The 26307-nt window shown below is 41.7% G+C and overlaps 1 protein-coding gene across 31 annotated transcripts in view; it reads left to right on the top strand.

Annotated features, from left to right (window-relative positions):
• Window positions 1–25881, top strand: part of neb (nebulin) — an 84222-nt gene extending 58341 nt beyond the window's left edge. For 3 of the 31 annotated variants that reach the window (XM_031796959.1, XM_031797014.1, XM_031796961.1), the window contains 25 exons: window positions 663–773; window positions 2652–2756; window positions 3540–3644; window positions 4866–4970; window positions 5675–5785; window positions 6681–6791; window positions 7396–7509; window positions 7906–8010; window positions 8208–8312; window positions 8937–9044; window positions 9588–9680; window positions 11880–11972; window positions 12508–12600; window positions 13172–13264; window positions 13787–13879; window positions 14455–14547; window positions 15071–15163; window positions 15760–15852; window positions 16481–16573; window positions 17010–17117; window positions 17340–17526; window positions 18359–18451; window positions 24078–24218; window positions 24467–24570; window positions 24875–25881. In XM_031796959.1, the coding sequence (XP_031652819.1) occupies window positions 663–773; window positions 2652–2756; window positions 3540–3644; window positions 4866–4970; window positions 5675–5785; window positions 6681–6791; window positions 7396–7509; window positions 7906–8010; window positions 8208–8312; window positions 8937–9044; window positions 9588–9680; window positions 11880–11972; window positions 12508–12600; window positions 13172–13264; window positions 13787–13879; window positions 14455–14547; window positions 15071–15163; window positions 15760–15852; window positions 16481–16573; window positions 17010–17117; window positions 17340–17526; window positions 18359–18451; window positions 24078–24218; window positions 24467–24570; window positions 24875–25048 (2724 nt within the window). In that variant the 3' untranslated portion in view covers window positions 25049–25881. The remainder of the gene's footprint in view (window positions 1–662; window positions 774–2651; window positions 2757–3539; window positions 3645–4865; window positions 4971–5674; window positions 5786–6680; window positions 6792–7395; window positions 7510–7905; window positions 8011–8207; window positions 8313–8936; window positions 9045–9587; window positions 9681–11879; window positions 11973–12507; window positions 12601–13171; window positions 13265–13786; window positions 13880–14454; window positions 14548–15070; window positions 15164–15759; window positions 15853–16480; window positions 16574–17009; window positions 17118–17339; window positions 17527–18358; window positions 18452–24077; window positions 24219–24466; window positions 24571–24874) is intronic. The other 28 variants (XM_031796992.1, XM_031796995.1, XM_031797040.1 and 25 more) reach the window with 25 other exon arrangements.
• Window positions 25882–26307: the final 426 nt, after the last annotated feature.

The following is a 26307-nucleotide window of genomic DNA, read 5'->3' as shown; positions in this document are numbered from 1 at the left end:
TGCCAGCAGTTCTGTCATTGCTTTTTCATTTGGAGCATGATTATAATTAGACAGATTTTCTTTCCTAATTTCTATTGGATTTACACACTCTCTCCCTCTTTCTCGCTCTCCCTGACTTTGTGTCAGCTGGTTCCTCTACAGAATAGGAGTCTATCTCAGACTCTCAGCAATGGGATCCCAGCATCACTTTCTCCCTCATTTTCTATTTCTGACTACCATACACACTGTTCCAATGGTATATGAAGTCAATGTTCTGTTTGTACAGTTGCTTCTTCTTAGTGTTGTCTTAATTGCCTTCTGAGGTTAGTTGACTCATTGAAAGTAAGAAATAATGCTTATTTATTCATTTGTTATACCCACCAGATACATTATATCAAATTAATCCTAGAAGGCAACCTATGGTTTTTGACTTCAATTGGTTATGCTGTATAACAAGGGCTACTAAAACAGCACAGTAAGGAGCTACCTAGATGTAGAAATTCTGAATTTGGATCCCTCTAAAATCATTCAACAAGCCATGAGCCCTTTTTATATTATGTGACCGAATACTGTATTTTTCTCCTCATTAATCTGACTCTCGCTGTGTTTTTCTTGGCTTACCTGCCTCACAGACACAATTAGACTGAGACTAACACACACACTGCCATATGATATCCCTCCAGGTGCAGTACAAGGCCAAGTTTGACAAGGAGAAGGGGCTCAGGCCAAAGTATGACATGAAGGAGAGTGTGGTTTACAAGACTCAGAAGGATGCACACAAGCTGGCTAGTGAGGTACGTGTTCCACTCTCCCAAGTAGGTGTAGTACTCTTTTAATATGATACATTTGCTTACGGGCTAAGACCTCTTTACTCACAGGTCTTTATCAAAGATATACAAAGTGACCAGGACCAAGCAGTTCATGAGAAATGCTATATAAAACTCTAGAATAATAAATCTATATATATATATAATTACACTATATTCTAATAATACAGTGCCTTGCGAAAGTATTCGGCCCCCTTGAACTTTGCGACCTTTTGCCACATTTCAGGCTTCAAACATAAAGATATAAAACTGTATTTTTTTGTGAAGAATCAACAACAAGTGGGACACAATCATGAAGTGGAACGACATTTATTGGATATTTCAAACTTTTTTAACAAATCAAAAACTGTAAAATTGGGCGTGCAAAATTATTCAGCCCCCTTAAGTTAATACTTTGTAGCGCCACCTTTTGCTGCGATTACAGCTGTAAGTCACTTGGGGTATGCCTCTATCAGTTTTGCATATTGAGAGACTGAATTTTTTTCCCATTCGTCCTTGCAAAACAGCTCGAGCTCAGTGAGGTTGGATGGAGAGCATTTGTGAACAGCAGTTTTCAGTTCTTTCCACATATTCTCGATTGGATTCAGGTCTGGACTTTGACTTGGCCATTCTAACACCTGGATATGTTTATTTTTGAACCATTCCATTGTAGATTTTGCTTTATGTTTTGGATCATTGTCTTGTTGGAAGACAAATCTCCGTCCCAGTCTCAGGTCTTTTGCAGACTCCATCAGGTTTTCTTCCAGAATGGTCCTGTATTTGGCTCCATCCATCTTCCCATCAATTTTAACCATCTTCCCTGTCCCTGCTGAAGAAAAGCAGGCCCAAACCATGATGCTGCCCCCACCATGTTTGACAGTGGGGATGATGTGTTCAGGGTGATGAGCTGTGTTGCTTTCACGCCAAACATAACGTTTTGGTCAATTTTGGTTTCATCTGACCAGAGCACCTTCTTCCACATGTTTGGTGTGTCTCACAGGTGGCTTGTGGCAAACTTTAAACAACACTTTTTATGGATATCTTTAAGAAATGGCTTTCTTCTTGCCACTCTTCCATAAAGGCCAATTTTGTGCAATATACGACTGATTGTTGTGCTATGGACAGAGTCTCCCACCTCAGCTGTAGATCTCTGCAGTTCATCCAGAGGGATCATGGGCCTCTTGGCTGCATCTCTGATCAGTCTTCTCCTTGTATGAGCTGAACGTTTAGAGGGACGACCAGGTCTTGGTAGACTTGCAGTGGTCTGATACGCCTTCCATTTCAATATTATCGCTTGCACAGTGCTCCTTGGGATGTTTAAAGCTTGGGAAATCTTTTTGTATCCAAATCCGGCTTTAAACTTCTTCACAACAGTATCTCGGACCTGCCTTGTGTGCTCTTTGTTCTTCATGATGCTCTCTGCGCTTTTAACGGACCTCTGAGACTATCACAGTGCAGGTGCATTTATACGGAGACTTGATTACACACAGGTGGATTGTATTTATCATCATTAGTCATTTAGGTCAACATTGGATCATTCAGAGATCCTCACTGAACTTCTGGAGAGAGTTTGCTGCACTGAAAGTAAAGGGTCTGAATAATTTTGCACGCCCAATTTTTCAGTTTTTGATTTGTTAAAAAAGTTTGAAATATCCAATAAATGTCGTTCCACTTCATGATTGTGTCCCACTTGTTGTTGATTCTTCACAAAAAAATACAGTTTTAAATCTTTATGTTTGAAGCCTGAAATGTGGCAAAAGGTCGCAAAGTTCAAGGGGGCCGAATACTTTCGCAAGGCACTGTATATCCATATAATAGCTCTCTATAATACGATGATGTTCTTCTGTCCGTCTTCTCATCTCACAGGTGAAGTACAAGGGTGACCTGAAGAAGCTGCACAAACCTGTAACAGACATGGCAGAGTCTCTGTCCATGCAGCACAACCTGAGCACCAGCAAGCTGTCCAGTGACGTAAGACAATCTGCACATAACACCGTCTTCCTACCCGGTAGTGTCATCATCACCATCATCCCTTCTGCATAACCACTGCCTTCTCAACAACCAACCACCTCACCACCACAACCCTCCAAGAAAGTCATTCCATATAATTAGGCTTTCCCTAGCTCTCTCTCAGCAGGCAAATCTGGTTGAAATAACTTAATTACGATCAGTTTACAACCAGAAGTAGTTGGAATGTGATTGTAATGACGTCATTTCAACCAGTTTGGTCCTGCTGTGTATATACTGTATGAGATATAGTAAAACACAGATCTGTAGTATCAGAATTTTTGCAACATACTCTTTTACCCATAATCCTCAAGGACATCATCTGGTAGTGACCCTGACCCTTCTCACCTTTGACCTCCAAACTTCCTGTACTAGCACCCGCTATAACCTTCTCCATCTCTTTTTTCATCCATCTATAGTCCATCTATAGTGTTTTCTTTTTCACACGGTCTCTAGCATGTTATCATGTGCTGGATAATTTTAACATTTTTTTTTATTAAAAACATTACTTAGTATATCATAACTTAGTCTTCTAGAACTCTCTGCCTTACCTTCTCTTTTCTAATTGTTCTTCATTGCATTCTTTTCATCCCTTTTTATTCACATTCCTTAACTTTTTTATAAAACATTCTTGTTTAAAATAATATCTATTTTTAAATTGGCGGCATTGAGGGAGCTAACGGCAGTGGCTATTTTTCCCCACGTTGTTGTACTGAGCTGCTTTACTGGGCATTGATTCCCTCTTAGTACCAGTACAAGAAGAAACATGAGGACAGTAAGGGTCACTACCTCATGATCGCTGACTCACCAGAACAGCTTCATCACAAGGAGGCTTCAGAACTACAGAGTCACGTAAGTGGCCGATGACTGGGACGACCGATGGACCTGTCCAACTGACATCACCGGGTTTTAACTTTCTATGTTTGAGATTCGGCAACTTTCAGTTTGAAAATCATCTTTCCAATATTCCATTTCAAAATCGAATCAAATTGTATTTGTCGCACCCGCCGAATACAACAGGTGTAGTAGACCTTACAGTGAAATGCAGAATACAACAGGTGTAGTAGACCTTACAGTGAAATGCAGAATACAACAGGTGTAGTAGACCTTACAGTGAAATGCCGAATACAACAGGTGTAGTAGACCTTACAGTGAAATGCAGAATACAACAGGTGTAGTAGACCTTACAGTGAAATGCCGAATACAACAGGTGTAGACCTTACAGTGAAATGCAGAATACAACAGGTGTAGTAGACCTTACAGTGAAATGCAGAATACAACAGGTGTAGTAGACCTTACAGTGAAATGCCGAATACAACAGGTGTAGTAGACCTTACAGTGAAATGCTGAATACAACAGGTGTAGTAGACCTTACAGTGAAATGCCGAATACAACAGGTGTAGTAGACCTTACAGTGAAATGCCGAATACAACAGGTGTAGTAGACCTTACAGTGAAATGCAGAATACAACAGGTGTAGTAGACCTTACAGTGAAATGCTTCATCCTGTGACTTGGGAATCTAAATTCTCCCAGGCTTCTTCTCCAACATGTAAAATCATTAAATAGTGGAACACAATGAAACAGAGTTCATGTTTGTATTGTTGACTTGTCAGGGCTTGGTGGACTTGTAAAAACAGTTTTACTGGAAGCGTTGGTTGGCCTGTGTGCTATTATGTAAGTCCTTTTTTAATTGATCCATAAAATCTCCCACTCGTCACTCCATCATTAAACCTGAGAGGTTTACATTGCGGTCATTATAAATCGGTTCCCATGCTCCCATTTTAAGTGGAGTAATTGTTCCCTCTAGAAGTCTTCGATGAACACGATATCTGGACCAGAGTTCACTATATTGAAACAGACCTGTCACAAACCCTGTCAGTTTGTGCTCCGAAAACACCTTGTTAAACTGTCATGATGTTATAACAACAGCAGTTGCTATCGTTTAGGCCTCAAGGATAATATTAAATGGCCTATTTAGTCATATTTATTGAATAAAGTAAGTCAACTTTATTCAATAAATGAATTCAGACATTGTGAATATATTTGTCTGACTCCTGTGTGTCCATCCACAGGTGAAGTACAAGGAGAAGTATGAGAAGGCTAGAGGAAAGGCCATGCTGGACTTCGAGACCCCCACCTATGTGACGGCTAAGGAGGCCCAGCACATGCAGAGCGCAGTAAATACTCATTATATAGTTTCAACCCCATATCTAATTGTTTCATACAACAACACCTCTACTTTGCAGTCTGGAGTTTCGCTGATGCTCCAAAGAGAACATGCATGGAATAATCTGTTGTTTTTGTCTGTCATTGTATTGGATCCTCTGTTTTATTTGGAAACTCTGTAGTCTGTCCTTCAAAAGTCTATCTACAATGTCTATGAAATGTGATTTTTCCAATGTGTAATTTGATGTGAAAGTGGAGCGCTGGGACTATGGCTTATGGCAGTCTTGTGTGACACTGACACATGATGTTGTGTAAGTACAGAAAGTGAAATATTCCTCTGATGATCCACAGTTAAGGCATGGTACTGGATGTCTGTCTGGTAATCATGTCTCCCTGCTAGTGCACAGACTGACTGACACAAAACAGGAAACGTACCAGATTGCGTAGATACTTTTCTTTTTAAACCAGTGACTGCTGAAAACCTGGATCCATACATAAAATATCAGGATTATACATATAAAGATTTCAAATATTTGAATATCTGTACATAAAAACATTACACACACCAGAGGCATACTGTCGTCATACGTAGAGCAGTACACTACTGAGTTGTTCTCAGGAAGAGCAGTAAAGACTGAGGTGAGGCTTGCATTGTGATGAGACTTGCATGTATCTCAGCTGTGTCTGTCCCTTGTCTTATCTTTGCGGCGAATAGAAAGACTATCATAAGGAATATGAGGAGTCCATAAAGGGAAAGAACCTCTCAGGCTTGGAGGTCACCCCTGCCATGTTACATGTCAGACACGCCACCAAAATAGCCAGCGAGGTAACGAACAGACGTCGATTCCCTTTTGTACCCCTCCTCCTCTTCTTCACCCACCTCTGATAATCATACTAAGACCACCATAACCACCACAACCCTCCTTCTTTTAATCCCACGTGTGTGAATTTTTCTCCTCAAGAAATTGTCACACCCAGGTTAGTTGTGGTTAACTTGCATGGTTCACCACCCAACGATAATACACTCTATTACGATTACACGTAATACACCCTTCCCTTTTCATAGTACCATAGTAGTGTTGCGTGACTGTTTTAGTTAAAGACTTTGTTTTATTGCCATGTCTGCACTATTAGTGTTATGTATGAACTGTCATCTATGTTGACATTGTGACCTTTGTAGTTCCCACCCATTCCTTCAAAACAACTGTCTTAATTTGTCTGGTTTTTCTGTCTGGTTTGGCTTTTTAAATAACCCTGTTTCCTGTGTTTGTTCTGCATGATGCCCTAATGAAATGCAAACATGAGTGCTTTTGGCAAAAAAAGCCTCATGAACAAACTGTCTTGTACCAAATGTCCTGTGGGTATTTTTTGTCTTATTGTTCTATCTGATAAAATTCAATTTGTGTTTTATCAGGCTGCTTACCAAACTCACCAATGTCTTTCCAATGACCAATTTAATGTCTATTGGTCAAAATACGTATTGTATAAAAATAAATGATCATGTCCGACTTGGCAAGTCAATATTTGTCAGTACATGTCAACCAAAACCACAACTGGTTTGTCATAATTTGAAGGGGAAACTTGGTGACTTTGAGATCTATGGGGGAGCGGTATTACTTACCAGGTGAGCAGGTACTGTACCGTATCCTGTCTGTGTTGCCCTGCCTGTGTTGCCCTGCCTGTCTCTCTGCAGTCTCTCTGTTCTTCCTTCCGCTCTGTAGAAAGAGTACAGGAGGGATCTAGAGGAGGGGGTGAAGGGTAAAGGGCTAACTGTTTTTGAGGAAACTCCGGAGCTTTTGAGAGCAAGAAATGCCACTGCTATCCTGAGTCAGGTAGGACTGCTACAGATGGAACAGTCTTCTTCTCCCATTTCTCTCTCCCCTTCCCCGTCCTCTGCTTCCGTCTCCTCCTCCTCTTCCTGTTTCATCAACTAACCAGGCAGCTGATTGTTTTTTTTTCTTGACGCAGGATGACATCACTAATGTGTTTACAACGCAGTTGTCGAGCTAGTAGTGTCATTCCCCCAACCTAGTCCCAGATCTGTTTGTGCTGTCGTGCCAACTACATTGGTGACATTGACCATAGGAGTTTGCAAGACAGTACAAACAGATCTGGGACCAGGCTAGTAGTTCCCCAGGTTAACCAGATAATATGGTGTCTGAAACGACCTACACTACCTCACTGAGATTCACACTAAACCTTCTTCTGTCTTTCAGCTTTGAGTGGACCCTTCCTGTCTCCCTCCCTCGTAGCTTGATTTATCCCGTTAATGTTGGTTTGTTTGAGCTAACCTGTTTTAACTTTTGCCATTTTTGGTTTTGCAGTCCCTAAACAAATGAGATCCCTTTCCTTCCTAATATAATATCCAATAGCTAGATTTGAATACTCTAATAAAGAATTGTTTGACTTGACTGTGTGCAATGTGGCTGTTTGCAGAAAGAGTACAAGAAGACATTGGAGACAGAGATAAAGGGCAAAGGAATGTCGGCTTTGGCTACAGACACGCCAGACTTCATGAGGGCTAGGAATGCTACAGACATCCTCAGCCAGGTCAGTGGGGCTGGGTACTTGGACCAAGCCATCCTTTTTTTGTGATATGTTCATTAAGTCCATTCATTGTTTTTTGTAATATGTGCACTACGCATTATTTTCAGCATTGTACATTATTAAAATATTTTTTAGATTACTATCAGAGAAGGACTTTTTTTGGAACCTAGAAGATATTTCACATTGTCCAACTGTCTTAGTTATACTTGGGTTTCTGTATAGCTATTTTACATGTAACAAATGCATATTATAATCATAACCATATCCCAATGTTAATGTCTTTCAATACGGTAATTGTGTACTATACCAAGAATACTGAAAGACTACTCTTCATCAGTGCATGTAGTTGTTATTTAACAAAGAGTGTGTTTCTGAGCCGCAGTTTGTGCCCCTCCTCAGCAAAAGTACAAGCAGACTGCTGAGGCGGACAGGGCTAGCTACACTAGCGTTATCGACACCCCTGACATCCTCCACGCACAGAATATCAGGAACATGGTCAGCCAGGTAAGAGGAACGCTCCGAATGACTATGGAGTGTCCACAAGCCATGTTAATAAACTCTCCACAAACTATGTAGATTACCTTTGCATTGATATGAGGGATATAGATTGATATGCGTTGAATATATTGACATCAGAGTTGACCAAGGTGTTGTGTGACTTCTCTCTCTCTCTGTGTGTGTGTGTGTATTGTGTCCAACAGAAAAAGTACAGGGAGGAGGCTAAGAATACCATGTCTCACTATGTGCCCGTCCTGGACACCCCTGAGATGATGAGAGTCCGTGAGAACCAGAAAAACTTCAGCACTGTAAGTAGAACCCTTTTAGAACCTTCTGTTTTAGAATCCTCTGTTTGGAACCAAATGCCCAGGTTCCAGATCACAGGTTCATCATCACCCATGCCAGTCAGTGGCAGCAAGGTGGCTCTCTGTGTGTCTTCGGTGTCTTGTCTTCAAAGTATTACCTATAATACTTTATATACATTTACAGTATATGTTCATTGTTTCTTTATGACCATCTGTTGTGTTGTGCTGTCTGAACTAATGAAAACCAGCAGCATACTGTACATTATGTTTATTATGTAATTGTCGATTCAGAAAAGCCAGGCTCAAGGCTTTTTATTGTTCTTGGGAAGAACAGCAGCTAATTACATAGTTGAATCTATATAATTAGAGAATGGCATATTCCATAAACAAGAGTAAAGAGATCTTTTTTTTCCAGTGTAGAGCAGACCATGCGGTTTATGCATTTTACTATCGGCAGTAAAAAAAAGGCAGTGCGTTTGTAATGTTTCACATATTCATTAGAGCGCCATGGTTTTATCACGGTTGTTGCTTTTTTCTCTTTTTGTTTTCTTTTTCTATCTTTTCTTGATTTTTTTGTTGTTATTATTGCGAGACATTTTAACTGCACTTGTGCTCTTTTCCCTGTAGCTTCAGTACCAGACAGACCACCTTAAAAACGTTAAGGGCAAAGTGTCATCAATAAAGGACACCCCTGAAATGCTACGTGTTAAAGAGAATACAAAGAATTTCAGCTCGGTATACCTACTGCTACATGAGTATCTTTTAAAAATATGTTTGACCTTTTCTAATAACATATTTTCACTTTTTTTAATTTTTATACCTCCCCTTTCTTGATATTTTTATTTCTTTGCTTATTTTTTGACTCTCTTTTGAACTGAAAGTTAACATTCCCTGATATGCAGCCCTTTTTGATGTAGATAATATAGATATTAACTATGATAGATAGTGCGAGATTAATCCTAGACAAACTTCCCATTCGGCACACACTGGTTGAATCAATGTTGTTTCCACTTCATTTCAACGAAATGGAATAGATGTTGAATTGACGTCTGTGCCCAGGGTTGCTGTATTTTTTCTATAATTAGCAGCTTTAACCTTTAGGTTAATAACATTTTTAGATGTTAAACCTCTGGTTTGTGCAATGCTGAAGTGCCATTATATGGTAATTATTTTACTGTTAGCCAACCGGTGTAATGCTTCAGTCATGTGCCATCTAGAAATGTTTTGTGTCAGGTTAATCGCCGCTCACTACTTTTTGCCTCCTCTTACTGTTTAAAGATTCAGTACAAAGAGGATTTGGGAGGAGGAACAGCTCTGTCAGACACCCCAGAGATGGACAGAGTTAAACGCAATCAGACAAACATTAGCACGGTACACTGTAGTGTGAACCTGCTTTTCTTCTCCTCTCCTCTCCTCTCCACCCATCTTCACTCAGGCTACACTTCCATGCCATAGGCTCCACTTCCCCACACCACCACCAACACAGTTCCCATAATTTTAAATACTAGACCATATAATGGTTTAATCTTTACATAATGGCAACCATTTTTAATTTCCACCTTTTCAACACTGTTCTGCAGAGTTTATACTAATCTCAGAGTTCATTGTCCCAGCAGACTCAGCAGAAGTCATCAAACAAAACAATAATTCATTACATCTAAGATCTGTAATAAACTAAACCAAATATCAACCTTTCATTCGCTCAGAAGTTTCCTATTCAGCTACAGTTGAAGTCAGACGTTTACATACACTTAGGTTGGAGTCATTAAAACTCGTTTTTCAACCACTCCACAAATTTCTTGTTAACAAACTATAGTTTTGGTAAGTCAGTTAGGACATCTACTTTGTGCATGACACAAGTAATTTTTCCAACAATTGTTTACAGACAGATTATTTCACTTATAATTCACTGTATCACAATTCCAGTGGGTCAGAAGTTTACATACACTAAGTTGACTGTGCCTTTAAACAGCTTGGAAAATTCCAGAAAATGATGCCATGGCTTTAGAAGGTTCTGATAGGCTAATTGACATCATTTGAGTCAATTGGAGGTGTACCTGTGGATGTATTTCAAGGCCTACCTTCAAACTCAGTGCCTCTTTGCTTGACATCATGGGAAAATCTAAAGAAATCAGCCAAGACCTCAGAAAAAAAATGTGTAGACCTCCACAAGTCTGGTTCATCCTTGGGAGCAATTTCCAAATTCCTGAAGGTACCACGTTCATCTGTACAAACAAGAGTACGCAAGTATAAAGACCATGCGACCATGCAGCCGTCATAGCACTCAGGAAGGGGATGCGTTCTATCTCCTAGATATGAATGTACTTTGGTGCGAAAAGTGCAAATCAATCCCAGAACAACAGCAAAGGACCTTGTGAAGATGATGGAGGAAACGGGTACAAAAGTATCTATATCCACAGGAAAACGAGTCCTATATCGACATAACCTGAAAGTCCGCTCAGCAAGGAAGAAGCCACTGCTCCAAAACCGCCATAAAAAAGCCAGACTACGGTTTGCAACTGCACATGGGAACAAAGATCGTACTATTTGGAGAAATGTCCTCTGGTCTGCTGAAACAAAAATAGAACTGTTTGGCCATAATGACCTTCGTTATGTTTGGAAGAAAAAGGGGGAGGCTTGCAAGCTGAAGAACACCATCCCAACTGTAAAGCACAGGGGTGATAGCAACATGTTGTGGGGGTGCTGATGCACTTCACAAAATAGATGGCATGAGGGAGGAAAATTATATGGATATATTGAAGCAACATCTCAAGACATCAGTTAAGTTAAGTTAAAGCTTGGGCGCAAATGGGTCTTCCAAATGGACAATGACCCCAAGCATACTTCCAAAGTTGTGGCAAAATGGCTTAAGGACAACAAAGTCGAGGTATTTGAGTGGCCATCACAAAGCCCTTACCTCAATCCCATAGAGAATGTGTGGACAGAACTGAAAAAGCATGTGCAAGCAAGGAGGCCTACAAACCTGACTTTGTTACACCAGCTTTGTCAGGAGGAATGGGACAAAATTCACCCAACTTATTGTGGGAAGCTTGTGGAAGGCTACCTGAAACATTTGACCCAAGTTAAACAATTTAAAGGCAATGCTACCAAATAATATTTGAGTTTATGTCAACTTCTGACCCACTGGGAATGTGATGAAAGAAATAAAAGCTGAAATCAATCATTATCTCTACTATTATTCTGACATTTCACATTCTTAAAATAAAGTGGTGATACTAACTGACCTAAGACAGGGAATTTTTACTAGGAGTAAATGTCAGGAATTGTGAAAAACTGAGTTTAAATGTATTTGGCTAACATGTATGTAGACTTCCGACTTCAACTGAACATTGTTTATAGTGTTATAAACGGTGTATGCTGTAAACTTAACTGCTGTTACTGCTGTTAACAATCATGACTACATGTGAGCGTTCTTGTGCTTTACGCCAGCTGCATTGTCACTGTTTTCAGTGAGGCCTTTGTCTTTGCTGCTGTGTGTATGTACAGTATGTGTGTGCTTTATATCTGTCTTGCTTTGTCTCTGTGTTCCTCATGGAACCCCTATGGTAGATAAAGTACAAGGACTCGTTGGGTCAGGGAACAGCTGTCTCAGACCTACCTGAGGTGAAGAGGGTTCGTGAGATGCAGAAGAACATCAGCTCGGTATTAAAGTTTCTATCTAGCCCCGTCTAATTTCCCAACCAACAAACTCCCAAAAATGTCATGCCTTCTCTGTCATATGACCCCTAACTGACCTCAAATTATGTACCCTAAACTATCAGTGGTTATTCTTCTGACCTTTGACTCCTGTGCGCCAAGATGAAGCCAAGTGCTTCCTCCTGAATACAAAATAACATAACTTCATTTTTTCCTCCAAACTAAAGGCCCAAATAGAACCATCTCCTTTTAGGTTTCTTGTTTTTCAATCTGTGTCCCACCAGACAAACAAACTGCATTTAGATTTTTCTTCTCCAATTTTTGTTTCAAATAATTTCATCATACTTTTTAATTTAAAAAATATATATTCTCAGTTTCTTTACTGTAGTGCTGTGAGATTTCAGAACATTAGTTTAACTGTAACCCAAAACTTTGCATGTATTTTATGGCGGCCATCATAAGTTTACAATATCCTTTGTTTGTATTTAAGTGGGCAATCAACCCTCTTTCTGACTGGTTGTCCCTGTGTTACTGTTTAAAGATTCAGTACAAAGAGGATTTGGGAGGAGGAACAGCTCTGTCAGACACCCCAGAGATGGACAGAGTTAAACGCAATCAGACAAACATTAGCACGGTACACTATCGTGTGACCCTGCTTTTCTTCTCTCCTCTCCACCCATCTTCACTCAGGCTACACTTCCATGCCATAGGCTCCATGCTGACCCCCACACCACCACCAACACAGTTCCCATATTTTTAAAAACTAGACCATATAATGGTTTAATCTTTACATAATGGCAACCATTTTTAATTTCCACCTTTTCAACACTGTTCTGCAGAGTTTATACTAATCTCAGAGTTCATTGTCCCAGCAGACTCAGCAGAAGTCATCAAACAAAACAATAATTAATTACATCTAAGATCTGTAATAAACTAAACCAAATATCGACCTTTCATTCACTCAGAAGTTTCCTATTCAGCTACATTGTGTATAGTGTTATAAACTGTATATGCTGTAAACTTAACTGCTGTTAACAATCATGACTGTTTTACCTACATGTGAGCGTTCTTGTGCTTTACGCCAGCTGCATTGTCACTGTTTTCAGTGAGGCCTTCGTCTTTGCTGCTGTGTGTATGTACAGTATGTGTGTGCTTTATATCTGTCTTGCTTTGTCTCTGTGTTCCTCATGGAACCCCTATGGTAGATAAAGTACAAGGACTCGTTGGGTCAGGGAACAGCTGTCTCAGACCTACCTGAGGTGAAGAGGGTTCGTGAGATGCAGAAGAACATCAGCTCGGTATTAAAGTTTCTATCTAGCCCCGCTTAATTTCCCAACCAACAAACTCCCAAAAAACTCATACCTTCTCTGTCGTATGACCCCTAACTGACCTCAAATTATGCCCCCTAAACTATCCATGGTTATTCTCCTGACCTTTGACTTCTGTGCGCCAAGATGAAGCCTAGCGCTTCCTCCTGAATGCTAAATAACGTAACTTCCTTTTTCCTCCAAACTAAAGGCCCAAATAGAACCATCCCCTTTTAGTTCTTGTTTTTCAATCTGTGTCCCACCAGACAAACAAACTGCATTTAGATTTTTCTTCTCCATTTTTTATTTATAATAATTTCATCAAACATTTATTTTTTCTTCTCAATTTCTTTACTGAAGTGCTGTGAGATTTCAGAACAGTAGATTAACTGTAACCCAAACCTTTGCATGTATTTTATGGCGGCCATCATAAGTTTACAATATCCTTTGTTTGTATTTAAGTGGGCAATCAACCCTCTTTCTGACTGGTTGTCCCTGTGTTACTGTTTAAAGATTCAGTACAAAGAGGATTTGGGAGGAGGAACAGCTCTGTCAGACACCCCAGAGATGGACAGAGTTAAACGCAATCAGACAAACATTAGCACGGTACACTATCGTGTGACCCTGCTTTTCTTCTCCTCTCCTCTCCACCCATCTTCACTCAGGCTACACTTCCATGCCATAGGCTCCATGCTGACCCCCACACCACCACCAACACAGTTCCCATATTTTTTAAATACTAGACCATATAATGGTTTAATCTTTACATAATGGCAACCATTTTTAATTTCCACCTTTTCAACACTGTTCTGCAGAGTATATACTAATTCCAGAGTTCATTGTCCCAGCAGACTCAGCAGAAGTCATCAAACAAAACAATAATTCATTACATCTAAGATCTGTAATAAACTAAACCAAATATCGACCTTTCATTCACTCAGAAGTTTCCTATTCAGCTACATTGTGTATAGTGTTATAAATGGTATATGCTGTAAACTTAACTGCTGTTAACAATCATGACTGTTTTACCTACATGTGAGCGTTCTTGTGCTTTACGCCAGCTGCATTGTCACTGTTTTCAGTGAGGCCTTCGTCTTTGCTGCTGTGTGTATGTACAGTATGTGTGTGCTTTATATCTGTCTTGCTTTGTCTCTGTGTTCCTCATGGAACCCCTATGGTAGATAAAGTACAAGGACTCGTTGGGTCAGGGAACAGCTGTCTCAGACCTACCTGAGGTGAAGAGGGTTCGTGAGATGCAGAAGAACATCAGCTCGGTATTAAAGTTTCTATCTAGCCCCGCTTAATTTCCCAACCAACAAACTCCCAAAAAACTCATACCTTCTCTGTCGTAAGACCCCTAACTGACCTCAAATAATGCCCCCTAAACTATCAGTGGTGACCTTTGACTTCTGTGTGCTAAGATGAAGCCTAGCGCTTCCTCCTGAATGCTAAATAACGTAACATCCTTTTTCCTCCAAACTAAAGGCCCAAATAGAATCATCCCCTTAAATTTTTGTTTTTCAATCTGTTTTTGTCCTACCAGACAAATTGCTCTTAGAGTTTTCTTCATTTTTTTTTCTATTAATTTCATCAAACTTAAAAAATATATTTTGATTATATTTCTACTCAGTTTCTTTACTGAAGTGCTGTGAGATTTCAGAACAGTAGTTTAACTATAACCCAAACCTTTGCATGCATTTGATGGCGGCCACCATAAGTTTACAATATCCTTTGTTATTATTTGAATGGGAAATCAACCCTCTTTCTGACTGGTTGTCCTGGTGTTACTGTTTAAAGATTCAGTACAAAGAGGATTTGGGAAGAGGGACAGCTCTGTCAGACACCCCAGAGATGGAGAGAGTTAAACGCAATCAGCAACACATTAGCACGGTACATAGTATTAGAGTGTGAACCACCTACCTACCTTTCATCTACCAGCCATATACTCATGTCTGTCCTGCTCCTGTTATTCAAGCCCCTGTACAACTCAAACCCCTCTTTAATTCCCCTGTCCAACCCTTTCCAATCTCACCCCACCTCAAAACTTATCTGTGAAAGATACCCTATTAAACCAGCCTTTATCACCATCTCATCAAACATATCATGTAGTAATGATACTAATGTAGCTTGTTCCAGTTAAACATACATTTTTCCCAAAAATGGAGCAAGTAGATGATGATTTTACAATGTCAAGTTCTCTGGTAACATGTAACTGTCTGAACAATATATTGGTAGAGGAACCACTCTCTGTGATTACATGTTTCCATCTAAGAGGTGAGGCCCAACATGCTGTTGCTGAAGTTGTTGCTGTGTTCTGTGTGTTCATTCTAGCTTTATTCTTCTGTAGTTGCTCTTGTCCTTGTGCTATTATGAGTTCAATGCCATTTGTAGCTGCTGTCTGTCTCTGGCTTACGGTTGCTCTCTGTGTGTATGTCCATTGTGACATCTACTCTGCATGGGACCCGTGCTGCTGATCTGATGTGTAGATAAAGTACAAGGACTCGTTGGGGCAGGGCACAGCCGTCTCAGACCTACCAGAGGTGAAGAGGGTCCGTGAGATGCAGAAGAACATCAGCTCGGTACTAGAGGAAACCATTGAACCCACCAACACGTGTTTCTGTGTTTCTCACTGGGTTTAGTTGACATTTGAGCATGACCCTCCCTCACCTGACCATCCCTCACCTCCTTAAACCGTCTTCTTTATCTGCTGACCCCTCATCATCAACCCTCATATACTCCTTTTATCTTCCTGCATCAGCGATGCCCATCGGTTCAGGCTGGAGCTCCCTGAGCTACAGCCCCTGTCATCAACAATCAAAAATCCTAATATAACACATCCGTCCTTCTCCCTCCTATCTATCCATCCATCCACCTTCCAACATCAGTAAATCACCTTTGACTCTCCCTTAATTCCAACCTCAGCCAAAAACACCCTCTACGATGTGGCTCCCTCATGTTCTGAGTGTTTTTGCTTTTCCATTTTTCCCTTTCCATAACCTTTTTCCCACAATGTTTTTATCTCCTCTCCACAGCCGTGTTAGTTTTGTGTTATTATATCTCCTGTTTTAGTGTGGCAACTAACATCCTTGCCATGCTGTGGAGGCTGCAGATGTTTTAGTGTGTGTGTGTTGTGTTGTGTGATTGCTGTCTGTGTTGTTGCAGTGTGTCTTACGGTCCCCTGGGGGGCATTGTGTTTCTGTTCTGTAGGTGTTGTATAAGGACAGTTCTGCTAAAGGAACACCCCAAGTGTTCACTCCAGAGATGGAGAGAGCGAAACGGAACCAAGAACAAATTAGCTCGGTACACCAGCCATCCTCCATGACCTGTGTGCCCCTTTAGAACCCACGTTAACCCTCTCTAACTCCTCCTTCTTTAGTTAACCATATTAATCAGATCTACAGTAGTCAGCCTCTACTCTCCTCATCTCTTTTAATACCACCCACCAGCTGTGATGTGTTGTCTGTATTATCATCGCTAACCTTCTCCCTTGTTCTTGAAACTAGTCAACTTCCTCCTGTTCCCCTCACACTCCCATCACCCCCATAAAGGATTGGAAAACAGACTCCTAACCCCCTTATGAATTGGGACACACCCTCTTAATCCACACCCACTCTGAATGTTTGAATCTCTCTGCTAATATCATCTGGTCCCAATAATAAGCCCTTCTCAGAGTGGGCCAATCTGTTAACTCTGGTGCTCACGTTGTTCCTCTGCTGTCCTCTCTGCCATCCCACAGGTGTTGTACTCTGACAGCTTCCGTAAGCAGGTCCAGGGCAAGGCTGCCTTTGTGTTGGACACACCTGAGATGAGACGGGTCAAGGAGACTCAACGCAATATTTCTGGAGTTAGTCTCTGGTTTTTACAATGTTATTAAGCTTGTAAAGTCATTTATATGTAATAACTGATGCCCAGACAAAAATGTATCACTTTCATAATTCGTCCCAATGTTAAACCATACCACTTAAATTGAACTAGGCTTTCCACTTAGTCCTTTATTAAAATGAAATACCAAGTTGATTACTCCTTCCCTACCGATGTGAAACCATCCCAGTGCTGTGTCCACCAGGTGAGATACCACCAGGACTTTGAAAGGACTAAGGGCAGTTTCACTCCCACTACCTCTGATCCTGTCATGGACCGCGTGAAGAAGAACACCCAGGAGTTCAGCGACATCAACTACCGTGGCATCCAGAGACGCGTGGTCGAGATGGAGAAGAGACGTGTCGTGGAGCACGAACAGGAGACTGTCACTGGTACCCAATAAAACACCCACACACACACCCACTGTAGTGCCGTGAATCAATCTGAAACAGTGCTACAGCCAGTGGTGGAAAGTACAAATACTTTCAAATACTACTTAAGTTGTTTTTGGGGGTATCTGTTTTTGACAACTTTATTTTATTTAGGTATGTAGTGGAATAAAATGATGTACTTTTTACTCCATACATTTTCCTGACACCCAAAAGTACTCGTTACATTTTGAATGCTTAGCAGGACAGGAAAACTGTCCAATTCACACACTTATCAAGAGAAAATCCCCGGTCAACCCTAATGCCTCTGTTCTGGCGGGCTCACTAAACACAAATGCTTCTTTTGTAAATGATGTCTGAGGGTTGGAGTGTGCCACTGGCTATCCAAAAACTAAACTAAAACGAGGCTGTCTAGTTTGCTTAATATAAGGAATTTTGAATAATTTATACTTTTACTTTTGTACATAAGTATATTTGAGCAATTACATTTACTTTTGATATAAGTATATTTAAAAACAAATACTTGTTGACTTTTACTATGAATGTGTCTTTACTTTTACGTAAGTATGACAATTGGGTACTTTTTCCAACGCTGGCTACAGCACGCTTGACATTTAAGGTAAATCCCAACTGAATTTTACCTAAAATCAATGCGCTAACTTTGCCTTTAAAAACCACATTATCTACAAGCGCGGTCGGATTGAATCCAGGCCTAGATATACGATGTACTTTTTAACGCAGAATGGGTCAGAATACGTACATGGACAATGAAGAAAATTGCAGGTATTGGAAACCCCAGCAGACCATTAAAGCCTCCCTGTCTGTTCACCCTCAGATCTACGCGTGTGGCGCACCAATCCCGGCTCTGTGTTTGACTATGACCCTGCTGAGGACAACATTCAGTCCAGGAGTCTGCACATGATGTCAGGTGAGAGATGCCTGGGCATGACATGATTTACATTACAGGAAATCATATAAATGAAAGAATTCTGAATTAGTTATACAGGTAACAGCCAAAATAATGGAAACACCAGCAAAGTGTCTTAATAGGTCGTTGGGGCACCACGAGCAGCCAGAAAGGCTTCAATGCGCCTTGGCATAGATTCTACAACTGTGTTGAACTCCTGTCAGGAGGAATGCGTAACTATTCCATAATTTGGTGTTTTGTTGATGGTGGTGGGAAACGCTATCTCAACTGCCACTCCAGAATCTCCCAGAAGTGTTCAATTGGGTTGAGGTCTTGTGACTGAGATGGCCATGGCATATCGTTTTCATGCTCATCAAACCATTCAGTGACCATGTGTGCCCTGTGGATGGGGACATTGTCATCCACTCCCATCAGGATAGAGATGATTAATCACAGGTTGAAGGTGATCACTCAGAATGGCTGTGTATTTACTACCGTTTACCTTGCCCTCTCTGTTTATTCCATGTGTAACTTTGTGTTGTTGTATGTTTCGAACTGGTGTGCTTAATCTTGGCCAGGTCTCAGTTGTAAATGAGAACTTCTCAACTAGCCTACCTGGCCAAATAAAGGTGAAATAAAAATAAATAAGGGGTTGAGTGGACATAAACCATGCCAGGAAATGCACCCCACACCATAACAGAGCAGCCAGAACCAAATCTAATCAATTTGTATTTGTCACGTGCCGAATACAACGGGTGTAGACTTTCCCGTGAAATGCTTGTTCACGAGCCCCTCCCAACGATGCAGATAATACGAAATGATAATATAAATATTAAAACACCCAAGAATGGAGCTATATACAGGGAGTACCAGATCAATGTGGAGCTATATACAGGGAGTACCAGATCAATGTGGAGCTATATACAGGGAGTACCAGATCAATGTGGAGCTATATACAGGGAGTACCAGATCAATGTGGAGCTATATACAGGGAGTACCAGATCAATGTGGAGCTATATACAGGGAGTACCAGATCAATGTGGAGCTATATACGGGAGTACCGGATCAATGTGGAGCTATATACAGGGAGTACCAGATCAATGTGGAGCTATATACGGGAGTACCAGATCAATGTGGAGCTATATACAGGGAGTACCGGATCAATGTGGAGCTATATACAGGGAGTACCGGATCAATGTGGAGCTATATACGGGAGTACCAGATCAATGTGGAGCTATATACAGGGAGTACCAGATCAATGTGGAGCTATATACAGGGAGTACCAGATCAATGTGGAGCTATATACAGGGAGTACCAGATCAATGTGGGGCTATATACGGGAGTACCAGATCAATGTGGAGCTATATACAGGGAGTACCGGATCAATGTGGAGCTATATACAGGGAGTACCGGATCAATGTGGAGCTATATACGGGAGTACCAGATCAATGTGGAGCTATATACAGGGAGTACCAGATCAATGTGGAGCTATATACAGGGAGTACCAGATCAATGTGGAGCTATATACAGGGAGTACCAGATCAATGTGGAGCTATATACAGGGAGTACCAGATCAATGTGGAGCTATATACAGGGAGTACCAGATCAATGTGGAGCTATATACAGGGAGTACCAGATCAATGTGGAGCTATATACGGGGGTACCAGATCAATGTGGAGCTATATACAGGGAGTACCAGATCAATGTGGAGCTATATACAGGGAGTACCAGATCAATGTGGAGCTATATACAGGGAGTACCAGATCAATGTGGAGCTATATACGGGGGTACCAGATCAATGTGGAGCTATATACAGGGAGTACCAGATCAATGTGGAGCTATATACAGGGAGTACCAGATCAATGTGGAGCTATATACGGGAGTACCAGATCAATGTGGAGCTATATACAGGGAGTACCGGATCAATGTGGAGCTATATACAGGGAGTACCGGATCAATGTGGAGCTATATACGGGAGTACCAGATCAATGTGGAGCTATATACAGGGAGTACCAGATCAATGTGGAGCTATATACAGGGAGTACCAGATCAATGTGGAGCTATATACAGGGAGTACCAGATCAATGTGGAGCTATATACGGGAGTACCAGATCAATGTGGAGCTATATACAGGGAGTACCGGATCAATGTGGAGCTATATACAGGGAGTACCGGATCAATGTGGAGCTATATACGGGAGTACCAGATCAATGTGGAGCTATATACAGGGAGTACCAGATCAATGTGGAGCTATATACAGGGAGTACCAGATCAATGTGGAGCTATATACAGGGAGTACCAGATCAATGTGGAGCTATATACAGGGAGTACCAGATCAATGTGGAGCTATATACAGGGAGTACCAGATCAATGTGGAGCTATATACAGGGAGTACCAGATCAATGTGGAGCTATATACGGGGGTACCAGATCAATGTGGAGCTATATACAGGGAGTACCAGATCAATGTGGAGCTATATACAGGGAGTACCAGATCAATGTGGAGCTATATACGGGGGTACCAGATCAATGTGGAGCTATATACGGGGGTACCAGATCAATGTGGAGCTATATACGGGGGTACCAGTACCAGATCAATGTGGAGCTATAAACAAGGAGTACCAGTACCAGATCAATGTGGAGCTATATACAAGGAGTACCAGTACCAGATCAATGTGGAGCTATATACAAGGAGTACCAGTACCAGATCAATGTGGAGCTACAGTGCCTTGCGAAAGTATTCGGCCCCCTTGAACTTTGCGACCTTTTGCCACATTTCAGGCTTCAAACATAAAGATATAAAACTGTATTTTTTTGTGAAGAATCAACAACAAGTGGGACACAATCATGAAGTGGAACGACATTTATTGGATATTTCAAACTTTTTTAACAAATCAAAAACTGAAATATTGGGCGTGCAAAATTATTCAGCCCCCTTAAGTTAATACTTTGTAGCACCACCTTTTGCTGCGATTACAGCTGTAAGTCGCTTGGGGTATGTCTCTATCAGTTTTGCACATCGAGAGACTGATATTTTTTCCCATTCCTCCTTGCAAAACAGCTCGAGCTCAGTGAGGTTGGATGGAGAGCATTTGTGAACAGCAGTTTTCAGTTCTTTCCACAGATTCTCGATTGGATTCAGGTCTGGACTTTGACTTGGCCATTCACCTGGATATGTTTATTTTTGAACCATTCCATTGTAGATTTTGCTTTATGTTTTGGATCATTGTCTTGTTGGAAGACAAATCTCCGTCCCAGTCTCAGGTCTTTTGCAGACTCCATCAGGTTTTCTTCCAGAATGGTCCTGTATTTGGCTCCATCCATCTTCCCATAAATTTTAACCATCTTCCCTGTCCCTGCTGAAGAAAAGCAGGCCCAAACCATGATGCTGCCACCACCATGTTTGACAGTGGGGATGGTGTGGTCAGGGTGATGAGCTGTGTTGCTTTTACGCCAAACATAACGTTTTGCATTGTTGCCAAAAAGTTAAATTTTGGTTTCATCTGACCAGAGCACCTTCTTCCACATGTTTGGTGTGTCTCCCAGGTGGCTTGTGGCAAACTTTAAACAACACTTTTTATGGATATCTTTAAGAAATGGCTTTCTTCTTGCCACTCTTCCATAAAGGCCAGATTTGTGCAATATACGACTGATTGTTGTCCTATGGACAGAGTCTCCCACCTCAGCTGTAGATCTCTGCAGTTCATCCAGAGTGATCATGGGCCTCTTGGCTGCATCTCTGATCAGTCTTCTCCTTGTATGAGCTGAAAGTTTAGAGGGACGGCCAGGTCTTGGTATATTTGCAGTGGTCTGATACTCCTTCCATTTCAATATTATCGCTTGCACAGTGCTCCTTGGGATGTTTAAAGCTTGGGAAATCTTTTTGTATCCAAATCCGGCTTTAAACTTCTTCACAACAGTATCTCGGACCTGCCTGGCGTGTTCCTTGTTCTTCATGATGCTCTCTGCGCTTTTAACGGACCTCTGAGACTATCACAGTGCAGGTGCATTTATACGGAGACTTGATTACACACAGGTGGATTGTATTTATCATCATCATTAGTCATTTAGGTCAACATTGGATCATTCAGAGATCCTCACTGAACTTCTGGAGAGAGTTTGATGCACTGAAAGTAAAGGGGCTGAATAATTTTGCACGCCCAATTTTTCAGTTTTTGATTTGTTAAAAAAGTTTGAAATATCCAATTAATGTCGTTCCACTTCATGATTGTGTCCCACTTGTTGTTGATTCTTCACAAAAAAATACAGTTTTATATCTTTATGTTTGAAGCCTGAAATGTGGCAAAAGGTCGCAAAGTTCAAGGGGGCCGAATACTTTCGCAAGGCACTGTATATACAAGGAGTACCAGTACCAGATCAATGTGGGGCTATATACAAGGAGTACCAGTACCATATCAATGTGGAGCTATATACAAGGAGTACCAGTACCAGATCAATGTGGAGCTATATACAAGGAGTACCAGTACCAGATCAATGTGGAGCTATATACAGGGACTACCAGTACCAGATCAATGTGGAGCTATATACAAGGAGTACCAGTACCAGATCAATGTGGAGCTATATACAAGGAGTACCAGTACCAGATCAATGTGGGGCTATATACAAGGAGTACCAGTACCATATCAATGTGGAGCTATATACAAGGAGTACCAGTACCAGATCAATGTGGAGCTATATACAAGGAGTACCAGATCAATGTGGAGCTATATACAAGGAGTACCAGTACCAGATCAATGTGGGGCTATATACAAGGAGTACCAGTACCATATCAATGTGGAGCTATATACAAGGAGTACCAGTACCAGATCAATGTGGAGCTATATACAAGGAGTACCAGTACCAGATCAATGTGGAGCTATATACAAGGAGTACCAGTACCAGATCAATGTGGAGCTATATACAAGGAGTACCAGTACCAGATCAATGTGGAGCTATATACAAGGAGTACCAGTACCAGATCAATGTGGAGCTATATACAAGGAGTACCAGTACCAGATCAATGTGGAGCTATATACAAGGAGTACCAGTACCAGATCAATGTGGAGCTATATACAAGGAGTACCAGATCAATGTGACCTGTCCATGTGGGCATGCGCTCCTTTCTGCTGTCGTCCACGTTCAGCTCCTTGGTCTGACTGACATTGAGGGAGAGGTTGTTGTCCCAGCACCACACTGCTAGGTCTCTGACCTCCTCTCTGTAGGCGGTCTCATCACCATCGGTGATCAGGCCTACCACCTTCTTGTCGTCAGCAAACTTGGTGATGGTGTTGGAATCATGCTTAGCCACGCAGTCGTGAGTGAACAGGGAGTACAGGAGGGAACTAAGCACACACCCCTGAGGGGCCCCCGTGTTGAGGGCCAGCTTGGCAGAGGTGTTGTTGCCTACCCTCAATGCCTGGGGCCGGCTCGTCAGGAAGTACAGGATACAGTTGCAGAGGGAGGTGTTCAGTCCCTGGGTCCCCAGGTTTGTGATGAGCTTGGATGGGACTGGCACGCTGCCGGCCAATTACGTGGCGGGGACTACGGAACCCTCATTTACTCACGCGTTTCCATTATGTTGGCAGTTACCTGTAGCTTAAAATACAAATACAAAAATTATTCAACCCATGACATTCCTTATCTGACAGTCCAAGCCCAGCGACGCAGCAAGGAGCACTCCCGCTCTACCAGCGCTATGAGTGGTGTTGGCGATGAGAAGTCTGAGGTGTCTGAGGACCCAGGACACCACATGTCGCTGTACAGCAACGGGTTCACTCTCCCCTCTATGGGTAGGTCTACTGTAGTAGGTCCTCCTCTGCTCACTCACAACCAAGTTTAGATATCACACCACCAAACCACTTTGGACCACTTGAAGTTTAAGTGTCCACATGGATTTAAGACCTATATATTCAAACCTCATCAATACTTTGTATAGTCAGTACCCTGTGCCCACTCCTCTTTGGTAGAAGTATCCATAACTAACCCTCATCCTAACTTTGACGGCTGACTTGACTAATGTCTTTCCTATCTCCTGCAGGCTACACACACACCAAGACCGTGGAGCTGCAGCAGAGGTCTTCCTCTGTAGCCACCCAGCAGACCACAGTGTCCTCTGTCCCCTCCCACCCCTCCACCACCGGGGTGAGTACTGTACCCATGTACCACGCTCACAGGAGAAAGGTCGTTACCATGGCAACCAGTCCTCAGTTTGTTGGCTGCTGACTGACTGTGAAACAGATTTAGACATTTTATTGCCTCCACATTGGGAAGGGAGATGCCAGAAAAACAAGGAGGCCTGTGTTGGGAGTTTTGGCAAAATCCATTTGGTGGGATGTTGTGCACTACTTTGTTCCAAAAATGGGATTTGGAAAAAAGATGTCAGTAAACCATCCGCTGCTTTCTTTATCAGCTACCATGACTAAAATCTATTTTTTGTCCCTTTCAGAAAACGGTGCGTGCCATGTATGACTACTCCTCTGCCGACAGTGACGAAGTGTCCTTTAAGGACGGTGATGTCATCGTAAACGTGCAGGCCATCGATGAAGGTTGGATGTACGGCACCGTGCAGCGCTCAGGCAAGACTGGCATGCTGCCGGCCAATTATGTTGAGGTTATCTAAAGACAAGGCCCGCCCATCCCCCCAATCCTTCCTCCAGAGTGTGTGAGACATCCACTGGGCTCCCTGATTGGCCCCTACCTGCGGCTGAATCTGTCACTTCGTAAACCTTTTGTGTAGACTAGTGCTTAAAATTAGATTTTAGTAGCTATGTAACTATTAGTCTACTATAGTATATTGTCTACATGAAATTGACACCCGTTTCATTGTCCCCTGTGGATGACGTAGAAATAAACATACCTATATATAGACTACTGTCGAATGTTAAACCTCTTCCAAGACCTTGTTTCGCAATAACAAAATCCCATTGTGTAAATTGCAGGCAAATGTATTTATCAGTTAAATATTCTTAAACCTTTAAAGTTAACTTTCACACAAGAGATGGGCTACATGCAATTTAAAAGTGAACGTATGGAGAGAATAAAGTTATTATTATCACCTAAGTCTACAAGGGGTTGATGAAAATAAATTACAAAGATGTGTAACCTTACCGAGGCATCAGCCATTGCCTCAATGATCTAACCTTAAACCATGGGTCTGTTCAGGATGTAACATTACAGAAAGTTCAGATAGAAATGTATTGTGTAGAACAAATGTTTGTTTGTCAGAGAATAGGGAACCGTGTCAGCTCTATTCACTGTATTTCCATCTACAACGTTCAGAGCGTTTCACACCCCAGTTTCTGAAGAGTTGTGCGTTCTGAAGTTGTAAAAGAGCAGCCTCTTCCCTCCTGAAGGCTGGCCACTAGTTGCATGTGTGTTTTGTTTCTTCTAATTACCTAGGTCTGGGGGTCAAGGAGGTCATGTAGCTAATAAAGCACACCACGCTCTGCACTAGTGCTGTCTTGTGTTCATATTTCTGTATCTTGTGGCCTCACTTTGATTTAGCTACATTACATACATTTACTGCAGTTCAAAATGCAGAACACGTTAGCAGTGAAACCGACATCAGTGTGCTAGCTTAGCAGTAAAGGGTCCTCTGAGTACAACTCAGGATAAACTGTCCATAACATGACAGAAAGGCCCCAGGTTCGAGCCTCATCAACACACTATTGTCCTCCTTGACAACGTACCATCCAGTTGCACTATAGAAGAGGTTCCAATTCGCTAGCACCACTGGCAACAGGCAGCTGTATCACATCCGGCCGTGATTGGGAGTCCAATAGGGCGGTGCACAATTGGCCCAGTGTCGGCCGTCATTGTAAATATCAATGTTCTTAAGTGACATGCCTAGTTAAATAAAAGCTTGCTGTGGCATGAGCT

Source organism: Oncorhynchus kisutch, linkage group LG2 (genome assembly GCF_002021735.2).
Source record: "Oncorhynchus kisutch isolate 150728-3 linkage group LG2, Okis_V2, whole genome shotgun sequence".
Taxonomy (NCBI): domain Eukaryota; kingdom Metazoa; phylum Chordata; class Actinopteri; order Salmoniformes; family Salmonidae; genus Oncorhynchus; species Oncorhynchus kisutch.
The sequence above is the reverse complement of the archived record's forward strand: the minus strand, read 5'-3'. Positions and strand labels throughout refer to the sequence as shown.